General features: G+C 34.2%; 2 protein-coding genes across 2 annotated transcripts; one reads left to right on the forward strand and one right to left on the reverse strand.

Annotated features, from left to right (window-relative positions):
- Positions 1 to 138: 138 nt before the first annotated feature.
- LOC102804935 (ribosomal RNA processing protein 36 homolog) lies at positions 139 to 8,895 on the forward strand. The gene is made up of 10 exons (XM_006818636.3): positions 139 to 202; positions 1,949 to 2,044; positions 2,686 to 2,701; positions 4,625 to 4,685; positions 5,000 to 5,083; positions 6,195 to 6,261; positions 6,615 to 6,719; positions 6,991 to 7,065; positions 7,685 to 7,802; positions 8,401 to 8,895. Exons 1-10 carry the CDS (start codon positions 179 to 181, stop codon positions 8,550 to 8,552), a joined length of 798 nt encoding a protein of 265 aa, XP_006818699.2. The 5' UTR covers positions 139 to 178; the 3' UTR covers positions 8,553 to 8,895.
- On the reverse strand, positions 8,834 to 21,104 carry LOC100372280 (large ribosomal subunit protein uL11m-like). Its single transcript, XM_002736468.4, has 4 exons — positions 20,859 to 21,104; positions 10,314 to 10,409; positions 9,635 to 9,728; positions 8,834 to 9,187 (listed from the first exon to the last, which is right to left on the reverse strand). The coding sequence occupies exons 1-4, from the start codon at positions 21,021 to 21,023 to the stop codon at positions 8,925 to 8,927; spliced, it is 618 nt and encodes a 205-aa protein (XP_002736514.1). The 5' UTR covers positions 21,024 to 21,104; the 3' UTR covers positions 8,834 to 8,924.
- Between the last annotated feature and the right edge of the window lie 32 nt (positions 21,105 to 21,136).

Genomic DNA, 21,136 nt, shown 5'->3' on the forward strand with positions numbered 1-21,136 from the left:
GTTGAAAATTTAAAGTGTTCTTTACTGGCTGGTCTGTCAATGTTGTGTGTGAAATACTAGTACAAAAAAATATGTATCTAGTAAAAATATACATTTACAACTATATACGCGAATTAAACAGTGAATATTGTCGAATTTGACGCTAACTTTGTTTCAACCCGGAAGTTCTTTTAACATAATGTCTGCGCCTGTGCTGAAACTCGTGAGTACATATAAATGTTTAAACCACAATAAAATGTGTTGTATTTCCCCAAATTTTGTTCTGGTGTTACTAGGACTGCAGTATAAACAGTGACTCGTCAACCTACTTGGTCATTTAGCTTTAACGTCAATCACGTACAATGGGGCGTCAGTGCTATCTTCTGCTGATCATTCGGCCCCACGAGTGATAAGCGGTAGAAGGCCAACCAACATGACTGTACTCAGGGCTTTGCTTCGCCCATCAGGACGATGTTCATCTCATTGACGCTTAAAAACACGACGAAGCAAGCAAGTGTACTGAGCTCCTGTGATACCGAAGTCTAACTATGGCCACTATGAAATACTACTTGTTTTTGTGTTTTCCCATGAATCCCTCGTTATGTACATGACCTGAGACTGTGCCACATGGATTATTTTACTACCGAGCGATCCATCAGAAAAATATAACCCTTACATTCCAAATACAGTAACTAGACGACAGAGAAGCAACTTCTAATTCCTATTTATGGACATAGGTCAGACCACAGTACCTCGATTCACACTGTCAGACCATGGAAGGTAGGGGAGAAAGATAGCTATTGTTCTCCCCTATTCTATGCTTTGACGTGAATACCGGTAATTACCGGTAGTATTCAAGTCAGCTTAGAAACAGTCAGAAGATAACAGAACATTTTTTACTTCATAGAACGGAGCAGTCTATCATCTACCCAATCTGGAAAACAACCAATAAGTATTTTATTTACGGTGCCAGGCCTTATCAATGATCTATATCATGTGAACCATTCTGTGCTTGTACATTGTATATTGTTGCCTCTCTTACTAGTTCAAGTTATTCAGTCCCCAACCCATTTTAAAAAAGCGGAAGTGATAATGCGGTGAAACGAAAACATAGATATTGATGATAATTTAAGGCTTGAAACAAAAGATATAAATTTTAATAAAACTTGTCCTGTCTTCTCTCCTATTTCCTTCCATGTTCAGAAAAAGACTGTGTCAGTACTGAAAAATAACTCACAAAAAACAACCCTTTCATTCACAATACAGTAGAGGAAAGAGAGGCAACTTCTGATGTGCATGAACAAATTGTTCTGTCCTAAAAAAGACAAAAATCAACTGTCCATTTCAAAAATAAATTTAGACGTGAAGAAATTGAACAAAAAAGATGGCGGTAATATGTCAGTCTTCAAAACACTGCCAGAACTAATCGCAAATGAGATTAAAAATGCTTTTCCATTCTGTTTTCACACCTTTCATACCTCAACTGCAGTGAAGAAATCATTTTTCTTATTTTTACTTTTCGTTCCAGTTTATCTTTAAGAATATTGTACAGTACACAAGTCAATGTGTGTGTTTTTTTACCTCGGTACATGTATATATATCATACTCAATGTAATTTTTGTTCTGCATTCCCTGAGGTAGCCCAGGACTCAGAACAAGTTTGTGAAGGAAACAGTTCATTCTATGAGTATAATTTTGGATATGACTGATTCTAATTTAGCTGTTGCCTAAATCAGGACCCAGAGAAGCTTATTATCACACTCCCAATTCATACAATTTTGAAGAGATTTATACATGTAGCACTTCTCCCTTAATGTATCATGTCATTGTGTTCAGAAGAGCCAATTTGACCGCTTAGGTCATTTTCAAGGCCTGCAAAATAAACAACAATGAAATCAAGTTAATTAAATAGTATATGAATAAATTAATCCTGATCTTGAGATCCCAATTCATGTTTTAATCTGTCCAGGAAACCATGGAAGATGATTCTGATTCTGATTGGAGTGAGGATGAGCATAGTGGAAATGAGGACAAACAAGCCGCCGATCCAGAATTACAAATAATGGTTTGTTAAAAATAGTGCATTATTTTTCAAAGAAAATCTGTTGAAAAATTAGATTGATAAGCTGATTGTTTCAAGCAAAGAATGTTTGTCAATTTAATATTTTATATCTAATATGTGGTGCAGTAATAATTGCAGAGTGATTTTCTTCATTTACAAAACCGATAAATGTCACTTTATACTTGAATACATTTTAACCACTGCCGATTACAATTCAAATTACAAATTTATGTACATACTATGAAAATTCTTCATCATGTATGCTTATGTTGTGACATGGAGCGAGGCTATTAGGCACTGCATGCTAGCGTGGGTTTGAGTCATGCATGCAGTACGTGTCTACCTTGATTTGACATGGTATTTATATTACAATGTACCGGTACCATGCTGTTTATTAGATGTTACATGTAGCTACCGGTACTATGAATTTACAATTATTTGGTGTGTTTTTTTTACGACGTTGCTAGCTATTCTAAAATTTGAAATAACAGCTACATTGCATGACGAATGCTCTGCATATTAATAAATGCTCTGAAAATATGTATTTGAGTAGCAAAGGAAGCATTGTTTTCTTCTTCGTAGTTTGGCAATCATGTAATCATTATAAATGTTGTCATTAACAAAAAGATATGTTTGTTTTACAGGCTGCAATAAGGAATGGTACGTATTGTTACATCTTGTGTTTTGATGTTGCTATAATCACATCATGTATACATTTTGTTACCTTGCCCGTACCATCAAAGATGGAAGGGAAAGGTATATTAAGGGAAAAATTTTGTCCGGCGTTGTCGTCGTTGTCGTCGTCGTTGTTAATTGTTATTGTGTACATAATAACTTTACTAATTCTATTCCAAACTTTATCAAACTTTGTCACCTTATTCATCAGTATAAAGTCTTCCTTGAGTTTGAACAACAGATGTCCTGTATGAAAATATCATGCAAAAATTGAGAAAATCTGATAAAATATTTTGACTGTTTCTACTTGACTGATCACTGGTGATACACATCAAAGGTCACTGATCTCAGTGGAAATATGCATTGTTGTATGTGTTCAATGAAGCAAATGATTTATCTTGTAATAATATCCTTGGTAATGTATCTCAGAATCCCATACTGGGTTTCAAAACCAACTCATGGAGAGATTGCACAGTCTGATACACATTTGCAAATCTACCAATAAAATCTTTACAGAAAACAAGATGTCAGAAAATCAATATAAGCACTGCTATGAACTGGGTGCCAAACTTTGATCAAGATCTGAAGCTAATAGAAAATCTGTTTAGTCAAAAGTTATCAAATCAAAAACAATACATAAAAAATACATTATAAGCAAAACATTTCATCCACATTTTAAAAAGAAAATTATTCTAAAATATATGTATTCTGTATTTGACAAACAGTTCATTCGACAAATGAAAACTCACAGGAATATGTTTCAGCTATTAGAACAGAATGATAGAGTTTTTATAATACTAGTTTAAAAACGCACTTCAGAGATTGCAGTGTTTGAAGATGTAGTTTCTCAGGAGGCAACAGTACTGTTGACTTCTCCCTCCACTGGACACCAACTATTTAAGTTGATTTGCATACAAAGCAGAGTTTGCAACATGATAGCTATTCATAAAGGGTGTTTTTTTTACTTTTCATATAATACAGTAGTCACACAATGAGGCAGTTCATATTTGTCTCAGTGAATCATTCATTTTTGACAGACACCTGTACAAAATACTTGAACTGAAGCCAGCTAAATTTTTCTGTTATCTTGCATGTTTTATGAATCTATTCACATCTAAATGCAGCACTTTTTTTTTGCAATGAGACATTTGTTTTTATTCTAAAATATCTCAATTACTTTCAATAAAGCTGGAAATTATGTTCCTTAAAATAATTAAACAAATAAGGCACCAATGTTTTTGTAAGATATTTACATCTTTTAAGGACATTCGGTAGACTGATTCCCCACTGTTGGTTCAACCCCAAAACTTGTTTGTATTCAAAATTAATTATGACAATGCATATTTATATTGAAACAAACTATGATAAAGGGAATTATATTATATAACAAAGGGCAAGGTCACCAGAGTTCAACTATGTTTATAAAGGCAATGATTCATATAGAAATAGGGCAGTGTGATTGGATAAACGAATCAGTGACAACGCCCATTGAATGCTACAATGCTACACTCAATCAGCATGTATTACATGTTTAACCACAATATAACCCAACAGAATTCTGTACATTCTTGGACTGCCCCAAATGATGCTCTGATTGTAATAAAATAAACTTTCTTTATTATGTATCATTAACACATTGCCTTCTGACGCCATTTTTTTTTCATTTATTTTGGCTATCTATGTAAATTCCAGCAATTGATGTGTTAACAGAATCCATCATATAGTCTAATCTGTGTTTGTGACCACATAAAAAGATCCAACCTCCATATAAAGACCACCTATCTATAAGAACCATTTTAATGAAGTCCATCACTATACACAGGTTTTACTGTACTGTTAATGTACTTCAAATAATTATGTTTTAACCCCCATACACTTTATTTGATATCAGCTGTGATTTTCTTTCAGAGTTGTCAGAAGTTACTTTTGAAGAACTTCAAAAGCTAAAAGAAAGGGTTGGAACAAAAGTGTGAGTATACGCTGTGAAATTATTGCTAACAAACTCCATGTTATTCTACCATACATGAAACCATCTCATGGTCAGAATGATGATCGCCTGCCTGTCTTTTAAGCAAATGGTGTCTTTGTGGTCACCATCATTTTAGGATATTTAAATTACTTAAATAATTAATTATTTGTGTCTTACTGTTGTTTTTCTCTGTGTTTGATGTTTTTAATTTTTGCTTTTGTTTGATGTAATTTTTAGTAGTCAGTGATATTAGCCTTTGGCTAGGTATTTCAAACTGAATTGAATTGACTATTCTTTTTTTCTTCATAATTCAGTTATAAAGAAGCCATGCTTGGTAAAAATAAGACGACAGTGGCAGAAGCAAGGAAGAAAAAATTCAAACGAGACAACAAGAACAGGTACTACTGGTATTATAAACCACACAACTCTTTGTCTCATATCTATTGTTCTAAGAGAGAAATATACTTGTATATAGTCGACATTTACTAGTTTCTTTGATCTAAGGAATGCCGGTTACTAGGAGAGGACTGTTTATTTGTTGAAAACTGTCTGCATTTACTAGTAAGGTAACAGTTTTATTCAAGCATCTGAGCACTACCATGGATTTGATCCAATGATTTTCAGCTGTGTGGGTAACTCTACTGAATAAACATTTGTGACGGAATGTGACAAGTTGCTCACTATTATACCTACCATGATACACCTTTCAATACAAGATGGTGGCCTGTCACAGATCTTCATCGATATTCATTTCAGATACATGTACTATCATTTCCAGTACATAGATTTTCATTTCAAATAGACATATCGTATAGCTGAATCGATTTCATTTAAAATATACATTAGTATTTATCAATATTCATTTTTCAAGTTGAAGTGCAGTTGATTAAGTCAGTTAATTATTATTTGCCAAATCTTGCATTGGAATTTTTGTTTCAACAACTATCTGTACCTTTGATTGATCTAATTTATTGGTACAGTTCAGTGGCATGTATTTTCATAATACTACTTCACCTTCTGACGGCAGTTCTGTCCAATCAACCTTCCGGGTAAGGTCATTGGCCCATTACCCTTCTACGAAAGGAGTTACTTAACTCACACATGTTGTTATCACACACAAACCATGACAGGGCTGAAGAAAACTCTATTCAGATTTGTAGCGTAACTTCGTTATAAACAATATCCTTCTTTGTATGTAACAAATGACCACATTTTAAGAGTCAGGTTAAAGTCCTTGGTACTACTACACACTACATGTACCAAACCTCAAGCATAAATCTGGCCGTCTATTAACATACTAGTATGGCTACAATAGTAGTAAAAATGTAATAATATCTGCTAATTTGCATATATGCTAATGACTACTTCACATAAATATCGGTTTTTACAATCACTCACTTAGCCAGTGACTTGATATTGACAATATGCCCAAATATGGACAATAACGTATGTTGTAATGTATTACCACTGAGATATGTGATGTGAGCATGCATGATTACGTCTTTTCAGACCAAGAGAAATGTCTTCCAAAATTCCAGTCTCAAGATATCGTGAAATCATTCCAGTCAAAAAACAGGTAAACACAGAGTGATATTTTTTAAACCTAAATCATATTATTTTTTTTTACATTAAAATTTAGCAGATTTTGGATAAAAATAAAGAGATATGGTCATATTCTGATTGACATCAAATGTGTTTCAAAAAATAATGTCAAACAAAATAAATAAGGTATTTGTCACAATTTATGATGACGATCCACAGATGGAGTTGTAGAAAACATTGTTGTATTAAAAGTTTAGACATTCCTGATACGATCCAATAATGGCAACACATAGATGCAAAAAGAAAGAACAAGGACTTATATATTTGCTCGTACAAGCGTCTGAAATGATGAGATGAGAAACATTTTTGCATACATGCATTTTTCAGGTCCAGCGAGATCCTAGATTTGATGATCTATCTGGGCAATACAAAGAGGAAGTTTTTAACAAAAGATACGACTTTCTTAAAGATATCAAAATGGGCGAAAAAAAGGTAACCAAATATAATATCGATGCTGGAAGAAATATTCATCAGATCAACAGGCAAATTTATATTCAAAAGTCTGTTTGTCTGAGAAATGGGTTGACAAGAACAGGGATTAATAATATGGATGGGTGATACTGAAGTTGTACTGTTTACAAACGACAGAGCTGACACCAGAGTGCGCTGTATACTGAACTAATTTTTTTTTATGTGAAGCAAGTTTTTTATACGTAACAAATCTGTTCCTTTCTCTTACCTACAATTTCTTATTAACTGATAGCTGGTTGAAAAGAAGTTGAGAAAGACGAAGAGTACCACCAGGAAGGAAGAATTAAAAGCCCTTATGCAGAGAATGGTAAGTTTATTTTTGATTCGGACAACTGACACTTGTCATATACATTGTACATATAGTTGATTCCATAATGAGTTTTTCAAATGAAGAACTTTATAAAATACTGAAAACCACTTTAATTTTATGACAGATAGACAGATTTAGTGACAGTTAACTACTCAAATCATTTTATTTTTTATAGGAATTTATGCAGTTTGATAAATTTTATTGCATATATGATTACAAAATGTTGTGAAAGTCACAGGATCCCAGAAAATGTTTTCAATGAGTTTCATTGCAACATTAAAGCAGTTTATAGTATATCTTTAAAGGGGAACCGCTCAATCCCATGGATTGCACCAAAGAATCATGGGACACTATTGTTTATGTTGTTTACAATGTTAATCTATCTTTTGTTATCCATTGTTATTTTAATCCAGAAAGTAAATTTGTTGTGAAATTAATCTTAACTGGAAGGTGCCCCTTTAAAGTCAATTGGTCACAGTGATTTTTACAAAATTATAAAAGCTCAAATATCTGATTCACAAGTAACAGGGATTTCTCCCTTGGTCACCATATTTTGAACAATCTGTACTACATGAGGAAATATGACACACTATGGTTTTGTTTTTTCTCATAACAGAAAGATGATGAGAGATCCCAGAAACAAAGAGAGCAAATAAGAGCAAGGGAGATGGAACATAAACAGAAAATCAAAGGATATGTAAAAGAAGGAAAAAATCCTTACTTTTTGAAGAAATGTAAGTTTAATATTTTTTCCTGTTGTATGTTAGATGGTGTATACCTGGCTATATCATCACTACAGTGGCAATGTGTACAAACTTTGAAGTGATCTAATACCTTTTTTTTTCAACAATGTGTGTTTGGATACATTCATAAAACATTCGGTACATTCATAAAACTAAACAACCATTCCGAAGGGTTTGTTACGTAGAATTTAGATACTGTATAGCAATTTAATTTCATGGGATACTTTTTTTGTTGTGGATTCAATATAACATATTTGTTTGAACGTAATGTGTGGCACAGTAGTTAGCATGTCCACCCATCATCAGAGAAATTGTGGGTTTAACTGCACACTGAGCAGTGCAAAATGTGTACATTTATCAGCCTTGTTGGATTTGTATTTAGGAGTATAACTGATGTATTCCTATCAACACAAGTGTATTATTAAGTTGTGCACTCCTTCATTCCTTTGACTGTAAATGGGCGCCGAGCCTGTTGACAGGTAGTGATAGCATAGTATCCTTAATCTGATAATTCAGGTTCTCAATACTTAATTATCTTTAAAAAGTTCATGCTATATGTAATTTTAATGCTATTATCTATTTCACACAGCGGACAAGAAGAAACTAGAATTAGCAGAAAGATACAACAATCTTAAAAAGAAAGGACAGCTTGACAAATATTTGGCCAAGAAGAGAAAAAGGAACGCTCATAAGGATAAAAAACATTTACCAACAAGAAGATCCCTGCCTGATGATAGATGATGAAATTTGACAACTTGATAACATACTCACAAACTACACATTATTAGGGTTTGACACATCTGTAAGCCAGCCATATTCTCAAATTTCAATAACTTTGTCTGTGGAATTGTGCATCTGTAGCTTATTATGAATATACCAATTGTGAGTGGGAAAATATTGATTGAAATTGAGCCAATATAATAGGTAGGAATAAGTGCTGGCGTTGTATGTTATAGGTGTGTACAATACATTGTTTACATATACTGTTTTCGCCTTTCCATGTGTGTTCATACCATGAGACATTACTGTATAATATTTATTGCTCGAAAATAAAAATCATAAATTCTGGCAATTTTAATGAAAACATCGCACTATCTCAAATGTGGGTCAATTTTAGTACTTCTTGGCAAAAGTTAGTCGATTATCTTCCCGTTCTTGTTTCTCTAGTTGTTTCCTTTCATCAAGTTCAACAAGGAATTTCCTATATTCATCTGGGTCTATTTCCTTCACTACTTTGATACCCATTGACCTTGCGGAGCCGATGATGGAACCACAAATCCTTTCCAATGATTCCTCCTGCCAAGCCTCGTCTTCACTTTTTATTTTCGCTATCTCGTATACATGTTTTAAAGTTACCATTCCTGCAACTTCATTGCCTGTAGTAAATAAACGACCATCATGAATAAATTGCCAAGGCTGTATTGCAGTTGTATTGAAAATACAACCCCCTAATTCAGGTTGAGTCAGCATATGTAACTTGAAACACAAATGCTGTGGCCCCTTGATTTTTACACTTTTATTTTGTTTATAAAATTCCATAATTATAGTAAGATGTTTTTCAAGATATCTATTGGTAATGATGATGTGCCAGTGAGTTATGTCATAGCAAACATTTGCATCATTGGCATGCCATATCAACTAAGAGGACAAACACTTTACTCTGGAGAGAACCCTGCCACCAAAGTTTACCATACCATAGGCAGGAGATAATCAAGTAATGTTCACGACTTGCATTGGTTACACATTTACTATTGCAAAATGTGCTTATTTCAATGGCAACAAAATGCATACAACAAGTATCCCAGTACATGACATTAACTCACCTGGAGTATTGGCTGCTTTTGACACCCCTGCAGCTGCTTTTAAAAAATATGACACAGGTGGTTTATTCATCTTGATTGTGTATGTTCTGTCTGCCTGGGAAAAGACACAAGTACAAGATATATTCACAAAACAGTGAAAATCAAAGTGAGGTCCTTCGAGACACGTCTTTTGCAAAATGTTGTTCTGTCAAATTATAAAATGAAATATTTTCGGGTTCAAAATTTAATGGTATATTTGAAAATAAGTGACATTATGCTCAGACACTTTTAAGGGATTTTCCACCAATCAAAAACATTCATATTCAGCCATAAATAATACCATCCATCCTTAGGATTAAATCACCCCAGTTGTCAAAATAGTCACAAATCTTTTTTGAGACTGACATTTCAGAAACTGGCATAAGCCACATCCATCAATTGCAAAGATTTGGCTTGACGTTCTGCTTCAATTTCGTTCATATAAAAGCTCAAATTTCCCACATGACTTTTCCCATTGATGCCTTAATACGAGTGCCAACATTTTATTCAAAAAAAAATTATACAGGATAAAAGTCTAGAAGTGCACAATGCATCGACTATGTGCCACTTTAGAAAATGCATTTCTAAAAAAAGGTGATTTGTTTTGAATATACAGTACATTTATTAAAGATGAAAGCAAAACCCACAATAAGTATGCTACCTTGACATATATTTTACACGGCAATGGAATTCCATCTTTTATTTTGCTAGTTTTTTCATTGAAATCTTTGCAGAACTGACCAATAGGTATTCCTTTCTGAAATACAAAACAAGAACATTGCAGTCAGAATTGGATTACATCAAATGTGACCATTTCACCATGTTCACCAAGAGGCCATTACGTAGCCTTCACTAAATAAATGCATATAGATGCTAAGTAGGATCCTGCTGGGACGACAAGCTAAGACCATTGATAAATGAAATAAAATGGAAAAAACATGTATAGAGTTAGACAGTATGCTGTGTCCCATCAGTGAAGTAGTAAATAAGACTGATCTTGACGATCTGTAGAAGGATAAAGACGCCCCGTAACATATAGCACATACACCTCATATTTAATTAATTTGTCTTTTGGTCTTTTGCTCTCACCATGAACAAAACTGGGTAAACAAAAGATTGTAGTGTGAACATACAAATAGAGTAGTTTTATTTTGTCCAAAAGGCAAACAGAATATACCATTGTTAATGTGAAATACTGAAGTCTGCTTAGCACACAAAAATGATTTGTGTGTATAATAGTAGATAAGTACAGTGTAAGCTGAACATACATCATGATTTCAGAAGACCTGAATGTAAAAAAAGTCACAGAGATGACCATTCGAAAGTCACGATCTAATTTGAAAAAAATATCCGCTTTTAGATGATGTATAGGTTATTATAGTAGCATGATTGATTTTTAACTCTTTTTAGCCTTTAATTGTGTATCACCATAAGTTCCTCATTATTAACATATGCATGCAATTTTGGGGAGATAAAATAAATCGGTTTATGTGCACTATGCATTCAACCCCCATCTAAGGAGTTTTACTTCAAAAGACATTCTTTTGTACGATCTTGTGTATATGTTGTGTTTTGGTAGCCATTTTTAGAGCATTGCTCAGTGTATGGAATATAAATGATTAATAATTAAACCTAATGTTGATGTGTCACTTGTAAATGTCTACATGCATGGTCAAGGTATTAAATGGATGCAAAACAAATTTATTATTGTATTTTGTATGGCTATAGACCTGACAATGACCTGACCTGACCTGGCATGTATTACTTAAAGTGTCACCATGACAACTAAACTGACCAGCATAGGTGCCTGGTTATGGATAATACTGAGTGGCACACAGATAAAGTACACCAGTTTGAATAGCTGTGTTGCTAGACAAGTACTGATGAACACCTAGCGTTATCTTTACAAATGACAATGTCACAAGTTTGAAGAGACAAAATAATATTAATCATCCTATACTTGTGACAAGTTGCCATAATAAAACTTGCAACTGTTAAGATAGAAATAAACAGCTAAGCAGTCAACATTTAGACCACATACATTGTTACATGTACCTAGTCAAAGAAGCAAGATGGGGCTGCTTTTCCGTACTGGTGATATAGTCTTGTCTATCGTCTTTATCTGCACAACCATGGCGATACTCGATGTCTACATGATTATGGAACAAAGTAAAGCAGGCATATTCCTCATCGCTGATGTATTCACACTTGCTGTCTGGATATTATTTTGTGTGTTGGCTACAAAGAAACTGACAAAACCGGCACCGTTTGAACAGCAAATTATTCAAACTGAGCTATGGACCGCCATGGTTCAATGGGGCGTCTTTATCCTCCTACAGATTGTCAAGATCATCCTTATTTACTACTTCACTGATCTGAATCAGTTCATGGGACACAGTGGACTGTCGTTAACTCTATACATTTTTATTCCCAGTCTGTACATTGTGTTAGTGGGTATCCACCACAACGTGAAGCCATTCTGTCAGAGAGGGGTCAGTCTTCGAGATGCCGTTGGCAAAACAGTGGTTGATCTACTAGATATCATTGACATTTTCACCATGTTATGGACCTTTGATCAAGCAGTGGACGATGTTGAATCTTCTATGGCATGGGATATTTTCATCTTTGTATATAGCATACTGATGTTACTGATCATGCCACTACTTTCTATCCATAACATTCGATTTGAGACGCCCATTGCTAATGCTGGAGATCACTCAATCCCATACAGCATCTTCTACGAATGGATAAGTTTAATTTTCGTGGACTTTGTGAACTTGACTATACGTCTGATCAACTGGCTCCATTTTGGACATCTTGCCGAGCTCAGCATGGTACTGATTGGTAAAAACTTTGTCAATCTCTTCCAGGAATTCAGATATTTTGTTTTCTTCTACAGCCCCATGGGACCAAAAAAGTGTTCGAACTGCAACCTTCGTTATTCTGAGTGTGATTTGCCAGCGCATGAGATCAGCTGCAAGAATGAAAACAGCATCAAACCCAACTACTGGAGACATACATCCACTAAAGCTAGATGTGCAAGAGAGAGAAGTATTCATCCAAGTGATGTGGATGTGGAGGAAACCAGCAACGGACAGATAAATCAAGCAGTGGATATTACAGAACTGAATTCAAGAAGTACAACTCCAGTCAGTAACAAAGAAGAAACAGAAGAATCAAAATAAAAGAACATGGTTGCTATTATTATGATAGAAAGATGACCACATCCCATCATGTAATGAAGATAAACAACAAAATCATTGAAAAGAAGAAAGACACTGGTATATAATGATTTTCATGTTCAGAGTATCAGCAACAGATGTGGCATGCGATCCATATTGATTACTGATTATGAATTGTGAAATTCTAGTCACTTTATTTTTTTTTTTTTGTAAATTTTTCTTGTTTATATTCACGATGTGCACAAGAGTCATACAACAATACAACTGTTGATAACACACATGTACATATACAACATATATATCAAATACAATCAACAAAAATGGCCTACATTTTTTTTTTACTGTATCGTCAGACTTATAAATAAGTTTACATGAATACTGATGATAATGCCGCCTGTGTACTGACTGATAATCTGTTGATAACGAATCCTATGTAATAACAAATGCTCTTTAAACTGTACATACATGACTTTGCTATCAGATCAGGAGATAAGGAGTATATTATAAACCACTTTTGTGAGAAAAATTTAATTTTGTAGTATTCAAATATGACTGGGATCACACCTACTTTTGTGTTATTGTGTCCTCACCAATGCAATTAGATTGCCAAATTTATAGTATTTGCCACATATTCATGAGTCGACATGGATACAATGTATTTTTAAACATCGCTATCAAAAGGCATAAAAATGTAATAACCGATAGTTTCAACTTATCAACACATCTATTTCATAGCAGTGATGTGAGTTTGTGATGTAGATGGATGTAAATGCAATGTTGGTAAAAATAATTTCTCTATTCTAAAAAATAATATTACTACACATTACTACAGTTATTGATATGAATGGATTAAACTCTATGACATTTACAGAAGTACTATGATGCTATAGAAGCCATGAGGTATTACAACAGTTATACATCTCAATTCTAATACTGAAAAAATAACAGTATTTGAATTATTTTTGATATAATGGCTTCAACTTGGCCATGCATGTAATTGACAATTTAAAAATAAATAAATGTACATTTATAGTGTACCCTGCATAATTGTATTGTTTAGTTGTTGATGTGCCAAATGAGTATCAAGAAAATCAGTCTATGCATAGCAGACACACATGGAAGAAATAAAGTGTTATTATGCCTATGCATGTAGAGAACAATGCCAAAGCCTTCATTATTGGACTTTGTTCAGAGGAACTAAGCAAGAAAAACTAATTTATTACATGTATGTCATATTGAGATTTAGAAAAGGCCACTCATTGGTCATGTTGTATAACAGTATACAGTATTAAAAATGTCATGGATGTCTAGGATACACAACACAAACACATTTTTCAGTGGAACAACAAAGAAAAGTACAGATCAAATATGTCTGCTATGTTCATAAAGTGAAATATTATTCTCAATATTCAAGAGTCTCAAAGCAGGTCTACTGCCCTAATGTAGGCTCACTGGAGCTGAGAGTCTCAAAATGGTTGCACTGCCCTAATGTAAGCTCACATGAGCTGAGAGTCTCAAAATGGTTGCACTGCCCTAATGTAGGCTCACTGGAGCTGAGAGTCTCAAAATGGTTGCACTGCCCTAATGCAGGCTCACATGAGCTGAGAGCACTGCACTGCCAGAATTTTTAAATGCTGTGACACTACTAGTATATCTTAATGGTGGTTGTTATGGCAAATCCAGTTATAAGGGCTGTAAATATACTGTACACTGTATAAATAAACATTTTTGTGATTACAAAAAAAACCTGCCCATCATGAAATTCCGGTTTATTAAAGGGCGGTGGTCATTTGAATTTCATGTAAACAATGTACATGCGTTGTATACGTCACTACGAGTTTCATATAGAACAGAATAGAATTCTTTATTAATACCGTAAAGATAATGTGACATTTCTTTTTTGGTTAACAAATTAATAAAGTTTTTGCATTGTTGAACTATCCCTGAATTGTAAAGGTAAGACAATTTACAATATGTAAGAATATGGTATATGTAGTTTATTTATGCCGGTAATGTATTTCTTATGTTGTAACACTGTTCAATGTACTTTATGGTTTCTTTGATTAGTGAAGTGTTCTTATTACTCATTATTTGTATGAATTTAGTATTGTTTGTCATATCTTGGAATCCATATATACAGGATTTGGCTGTTTAATATAGAACGTCTCTGTTGTTTACATATAAGGTGCATTCTGTTGTTAAATGTTTTCATCTTTAATTTTGGCACAGTTTTGACAAGTTCTGCTTTGTAGTGGTATTTTAGGTTTTTGATGACGACCAGTTTCAATTTTCAGTTTGTGGCAACTCATTTTAAATCTTGCAAATGTCCCTATTGCTTTTCTGTCATTGAGTTTTTGTAAATAGGTTTCTTGTTGGATGTTATTTGAATCAGTACTGTTCATGTTTGACATCCATGTATTCATATAGTATTCCTTACATAAATCTTGAAAGTGTTGTTTTGTTGTTCCTATATCAACAGGATTGCCGTTATTTTTTTTTTCAGATCATGTAGTTTTGAAAACCAGCTATTTTTTAACACTGTATTCTCCATCTTTTTAGGCACATAATATGCTATGTTGCTTTCATCAATGGATTTTAGGTGTTTATAGAATCTGAGAGCTTTGTATTGAATGTTACATAACAGTGGTAGTCGCCCTGTGTCCATTCTTACAGCAATGTTACTGGTAGTGTTATTTACATTTACTATATGCCTATGAAAATTCAGGTGATATCTTTCTGTGCTAGTTTTATCCCATCTACTCCATTTTGTGTATACCGATAGTCTCCATATTTCCTCAGCATATGTTAAAATTGGCAGTTGAGTTGTTTCAGGCCATTTTGTTTTCAATTTTACATGGTTGTTGTTACTACCACTGAAAAGATGGAGTTGAGCCCTTTCAGTTTTCCTAGCCTTGTCAGATAACCTGTCTATTGTATTGTTGCATTCACTGAACCATTTGTATTAAAATTCACTTCAAAATATATGTAATGTGTTGTTTTATCTAGTTCCTCATTGCCAACTTTGATATGCATCCTATCTGAGTTGTGTCCATTTTTGGCAAATATAATTGATTTGGTCTTGATTTGTAATCCCCATTTATTCAGGTAGTTGTGTGTAGTATCAATCAATTGTCATAGTCCTGGCACACTCTCAGACATAAGTACAATATCATCTGCATATAACAGGCATGGGTTTGACTTCTTGTTCAATGATGGTTGATTTGATGGTTGTTTGTTTAGTTCATCGATGAGGTCTTTGATGTATATATTGAACAGTGTTCAGCCTTGTTTCATTCCAACACAGGGAGCCCATGAACTATAATCAACTATACGCAGTCTCTATAAGGGGAGAGGGGGATATCGGCTGGTATCTAGTGTAAAGAATAGACAAGGGATGAAGACTCCAGCGAGCTCATATTTTTTAAACTGGAAAAAAAAGACGAACAGAATGAAAAATAAAATCTCTAAAAAATACCAGGTTGAAGAATATTAGTTGCTCTTGTAAATTTCGCCAAAGCCTTACCTATATCTGCAGAATAAATCAAGAAAAGTACACAAATTGACTTCATTTATGAATAATTGGCCCAAACGCACGGCACAGTTGGAGGCATGGCCTGTTTAGAATGTGTCAACAACCAATCATAAGACTGGTTACAAACCACACCGAGGTTACGACTCGGTTAGCCTCGCTCAACTGGAATGGGGTTGTTATTATCACTGTCACCGAACTTTAGTTTGTATTTCTTATTGTTGTACATGCTATCAATTAACTTGTATATAAGCCACCATTTATATTGTTGCTTTGTAGTTTGTACATCAATCCTTACATCAGTATATTTTTTTTTCTTTCATCTTGATATTTTTTAATCATGCAGGTATGTAGTGTGATGAGATATTATCTGTTGTATGGTGTTTGCTTCAGAAACCACCTTGATTTGGGCGTATAATATGGTTTTTGTCTAAATATTTGATCAGTCTTCTGATTAGTACTGCATAGAATAGTTTGCCAATGTTGCTGTTGACTGATACACCTCAGTAGTTGTTAGTGTTGAGATAATTACCCTGTTTATGTATTGGTGTAAGAATACTAGGCAGAGCTCCAGAAGGAGTACCTACACTTTATGCAAATTTTTTAAAATTATGCTAATTTATTCATGACGTAGCAGTTTCTGTGCTCATGAATATTCATTAATTTGTGGCTCAATACATTTTAAAAGGGGCGATATATTATTTTTGGGGGAAGAGTTAGAAAGGGGGATTAGCAATCCTTAGGGGGTCAATACAAAAGAAGGGACCCATTTAGGGTGCAGCCATGGTCCTCGTGTCTGTTGTTGCACGTGACCTACAGCTGTCAACAGTGTTCGTTCTTCGACTGTGTTCGTTCTTCGACGACTTCGACTGGCTTCCATGTGGGGTAGTATTCTTGTGTTCTGTTTTCCTGACTTGAGTTTTTGAATCCGCTGTTTATGTTTTTAACGTCTTTCATGTCTTTTGTAGGAGTGTCCAATCCGTGATTCGAACTTGCGATCTTTGAGTTCCCAGCGCACTGTCTTGTCCACTGTACCACGAGTGTCTTCACACAGGAGTTAGGATTTAAGTCCTATTCATAGGAGCACTGTCTTCACTAGCATTCAAAAATCTAACTAAACATACTGGATTCGAACCAGCGATCGCTCACATTGCTGACATAGTACAAATCAACTGAGCTATGTGGGTAGTCATGCAAATTAAATAATTTGTTGTCATATTTAGCTTTATTGCCAAATGGTGTTTGCGAGAAAAAGATGGGCAGGCAAGGGAATTGAACCCAGGTCCTCCTGATCACTATGTAAAGAACTGACCCACAAGACCACAATGGATTAACTGGATGTGTTTGCATTTGATAAGACTATATAGTGTGTATATATATATAGAAATACAACATATTTCTATTATTGAGTTACAATTGTCCAAAAAAATTGCCAATTTTGTGTTTTTACTTGTGTAAACTATATGCATGCCATAACCCGTTAGTGTACATCTTGCCAATTGGGTGTTTGCCATTTGCGTTGCCCATACCTGACCCGACCCTAACCCTAATGCCAAGACACGTTCCTGTTTATAATTGCTCAATAATGATACTCTGTTGTGCACTGTCTGCGGGTACTGTAAAATGACTAATTTTCATTGGGTTTAATTTTCACTGATTTACCATTTCAGGCATATTAAGTGGGTTTTAAATTCACGGTTTCGTCATTTAGATAATGTGTTCTATGCTAAATTGTACATATTCACTGTGTTTTAATTTAGCGCATTTTCCAGTCAGCGAAATAAGCTAAATTAAAACCCAGTGAATAATTACCCCATTTACAGTAAGTTGCATTGATGTCAACTGATTAAACAAGTCGCATTTAAGTAATTTCCACTATTAACAAGTGGTTAAATTGTGACAATAAATGTGTGGACAAATATTTGAGATTAATTTTGGTGTAGACAACTCTCGTTTAATTATTTTACACCATTACAAGTTGTTAAATTGAGAGAATAAATGTCTCAACAAATATTAAATACTTAGTTTGATGTAAATAACTCACGTTTGATTAATTCCCACAATTACAGGTTGTTAAATTGAAAGAATAAATGTGCGGACAAATATTTTAGACTTATTTTGGTGTAGACAGCTCTCATTTAATTATTTTACACAATTCCAAGTTGTTAAATTGAGAGAATAAATGTATGGACAAATATTTTAGACTTATTTTGGTGTAGACAGCTCTCGTTTAATTATTTTACACCATTACAAGTTGTTAAATTGAGAGAATAAGTGTGCGGACAAATATTTTAGACTTATTTTGGTGTAGACAGCTCTCGTTTGATTAATTCCCACAATTACAAGTTGTTAAATTGAGAGAATAAATGTACGGACAAATATTTTAGACTTATTTTGGTGTAGACAGCTATCGTTTAATTATTTTACACCATTACAAGTTGTTAAATTGAGAGAATAAATGTGCGGACAAATATTTTAGACTTATTTTGGTGTAGACAACTCTCGTTTAATTATTTTACACCATTACAAGTTGTTAACGTGAGAGAATAAATGTATGGACAAATATTTTAGACTTATTTTGGTGTCTACAGCTCTCGTTTAATTATTTTATACCATTACAAGTTGTTAAATTGAGAGAATAAATGTGCCGACAAATATTTTAGACTTATTTTGGTGTAGACAGCTCTCGTTTAATTATTTTACACCATTACAAGTTGTTAAATTGAGAGAATAAATGTGCGGACAAATATTTTAGACTTATTTTGGTGTAGACAACTCTCGTTTAATTATTTTACACCATTACAAGTTGTTAAATTGAGAGAATAAATGTATGGACAAGTATTTGAAACTTATTTTGGTGTAGACAACTCTCATTTGATTAATTCCAACAATTACAAGTTCTTAAATTGACAGAATGAATGTATGGACAAATATTGACCATTATATTTGTGAGTAAATACCTGTTGTTTAATTAATTTCCACCTCTACAAGGTTGAGAGAATAAATGTGTCGACAAATATTTGATACTTATTTAGGTGTAAGAACTCGTGTTTGACCAACTTCCACCATTGCAAGTTGTTAAAATAATGAAATAAATATACTGGTATCATTGGATATTTGATTTAATTGTGAAACTTTCTAACAAAATGTTAACTGCTGGCTTCGAACCCTCAATCAACAATTCCGCAGACACGGTATAAATTCCACAACACCACAGAAGATATTCGTCTGTTGCCTGAATTGTTTTCGTAATATAGGGAACGCCAACGACACTTTAACAAAACTTACCTTGACTTGGGTCTTGTTTATCTCTTGTCACAATCTGGAAACTGTTGAACAAATTGCGCACCGTCCAGTTTAAGACGTTAGTTATTTTATTATTTATTCATTCAGTTTTGTATGGTGGAGTTTTGTGAGGTTTATTATTTTTTTGCGACGTTCTTTGTTTACTTGTTTACGGTTTGAGAGATTTCAGTTTATTTGATTTACGTTTTTACGGTAGCTCTGAGCGGGACTCGAACCCACTGTCTTTTCAAGCTAATTTTGTTTTATTTTGATGGCACGCTTGTGTACCACGCCACGACGTTGGTCGTTAAGTGGTGTTCATTTTTCTAACTACTCCAGTGTTCCTATGAGTTGAACGGAAAAGCCAAAACGATTGCTGGTTTCTGATTGCTTCGGTTCTGGTGAGTGTGTATCTAGTGTGATTCGAACCCATGTCGTTTGTATTGGGCGTTTTTTTATTTTCCATGTTAGCTACGCCGTAATATGCAACCACTTCCCCGTTTTATTGTGATTTTGAGTGTTTAATGATGTCTTCCTCACCCGTCACGCCATGACCCAGTTTCAACCACACGGCCATTTTGCAACACAGTTCGTGACCCTCGGCGTCACCCGACTGACTATATGAGCGTTCTGTTCAACTGTTAAGCTAGGATTTATTACCGTTATTATCATTATATTGTCACGTGATTTGTTTTACCTTATGTGTAATGTCTTAAGTATCTTTATTGTAATTTGTATATACCAATTCGTATATACCGAGGAAACGACCCCGATTGAAGGTCATGTATTTTATGACGTCACCAATTCGTGTGTAGGTACTGCTTCTAGATCTGTGCCGAATACTAATGTTTCAGTTGTCTGGGTATGACGCGGTGTGACTACTGACCATTAATGAAAAATATAATTTAGGAAACCTAAGCTGCCTTAATTTTTTTGGCATTCAATTATTATTAATTATTACAGATATTTTAAAATTGGCAAACCCTTTTCAAGTTTCAATATTCTAAAAAAAAAATTTGATACGACAGCGCCCTCTATAACGTTTTTAAGTAATAGAGTCAATGCAATTTGCGTTCCTACAAATGTTAATTACTAAGCATCTGTTTTATTGCTATAATTACACATTATATTACTATTCGAATTACATTCATATAGATTCACTGAGTAGTTACAGTTTAACACAACATGGCCATGTGTATCCATATCTCACCTGACCGAGAACTGGGCCGAGAGGTGGTCCTGGAACCGCTTCTCCCGCCTTAATGTATGTTCTGATTACATTGCTTGGGACCACTTTCTTCTTCTGAAGCGCCTTTGTTCCCGACGATGCAAGTCTTGAAGTCCTGGACATAGTTAGCTTTAAAACGCCGCTCATGAACTCAGTGTCACATTTGTCTCAGTGCGCCGCCATCTTGTTTACCGCATTCATAGGTGGTCTGTCAAAATCCCTGATCACATGGAACAAATATGTCGTTTGTATTTTTGTGA

The sequence above is a fragment of the Saccoglossus kowalevskii genome, chromosome 2, assembly GCF_978046115.1.
Source record: "Saccoglossus kowalevskii chromosome 2, keSacKowa6.1, whole genome shotgun sequence".
Classification (NCBI taxonomy): Eukaryota; Metazoa; Hemichordata; class Enteropneusta; family Harrimaniidae; genus Saccoglossus; species Saccoglossus kowalevskii.

What these genes read in the sequence shown, in the direction of transcription:
- LOC100372280 (XM_002736468.4), bottom strand. Translation starts at nt 21,023, where the DNA reads ATGAGCGGCGTTTTAAAGCTAACTATGTCCAGGACTTCAAGACTTGCA. An exon ending in CGTGTAAAATATATGTCAAG is followed by an intron (nt 9,729 to 10,313) that starts GTAGCATACTTA and finishes GTCTTTTCCCAG; the next exon opens with GCAGACAGAACATACACAAT. An exon ending in AAAAGCAGCCAATACTCCAG is followed by an intron (nt 9,188 to 9,634) that starts GTGAGTTAATGT and finishes TATTTACTACAG; the next exon opens with GCAATGAAGTTGCAGGAATG.
- LOC102804935 (XM_006818636.3), top strand. Translation starts at nt 179, where the DNA reads ATGTCTGCGCCTGTGCTGAAACTC. An exon ending in TCATTCCAGTCAAAAAACAG is followed by an intron (nt 6,262 to 6,614) that starts GTAAACACAGAG and finishes TGCATTTTTCAG; the next exon opens with GTCCAGCGAGATCCTAGATT. An exon ending in TCCTTACTTTTTGAAGAAAT is followed by an intron (nt 7,803 to 8,400) that starts GTAAGTTTAATA and finishes TATTTCACACAG; the next exon opens with CGGACAAGAAGAAACTAGAA.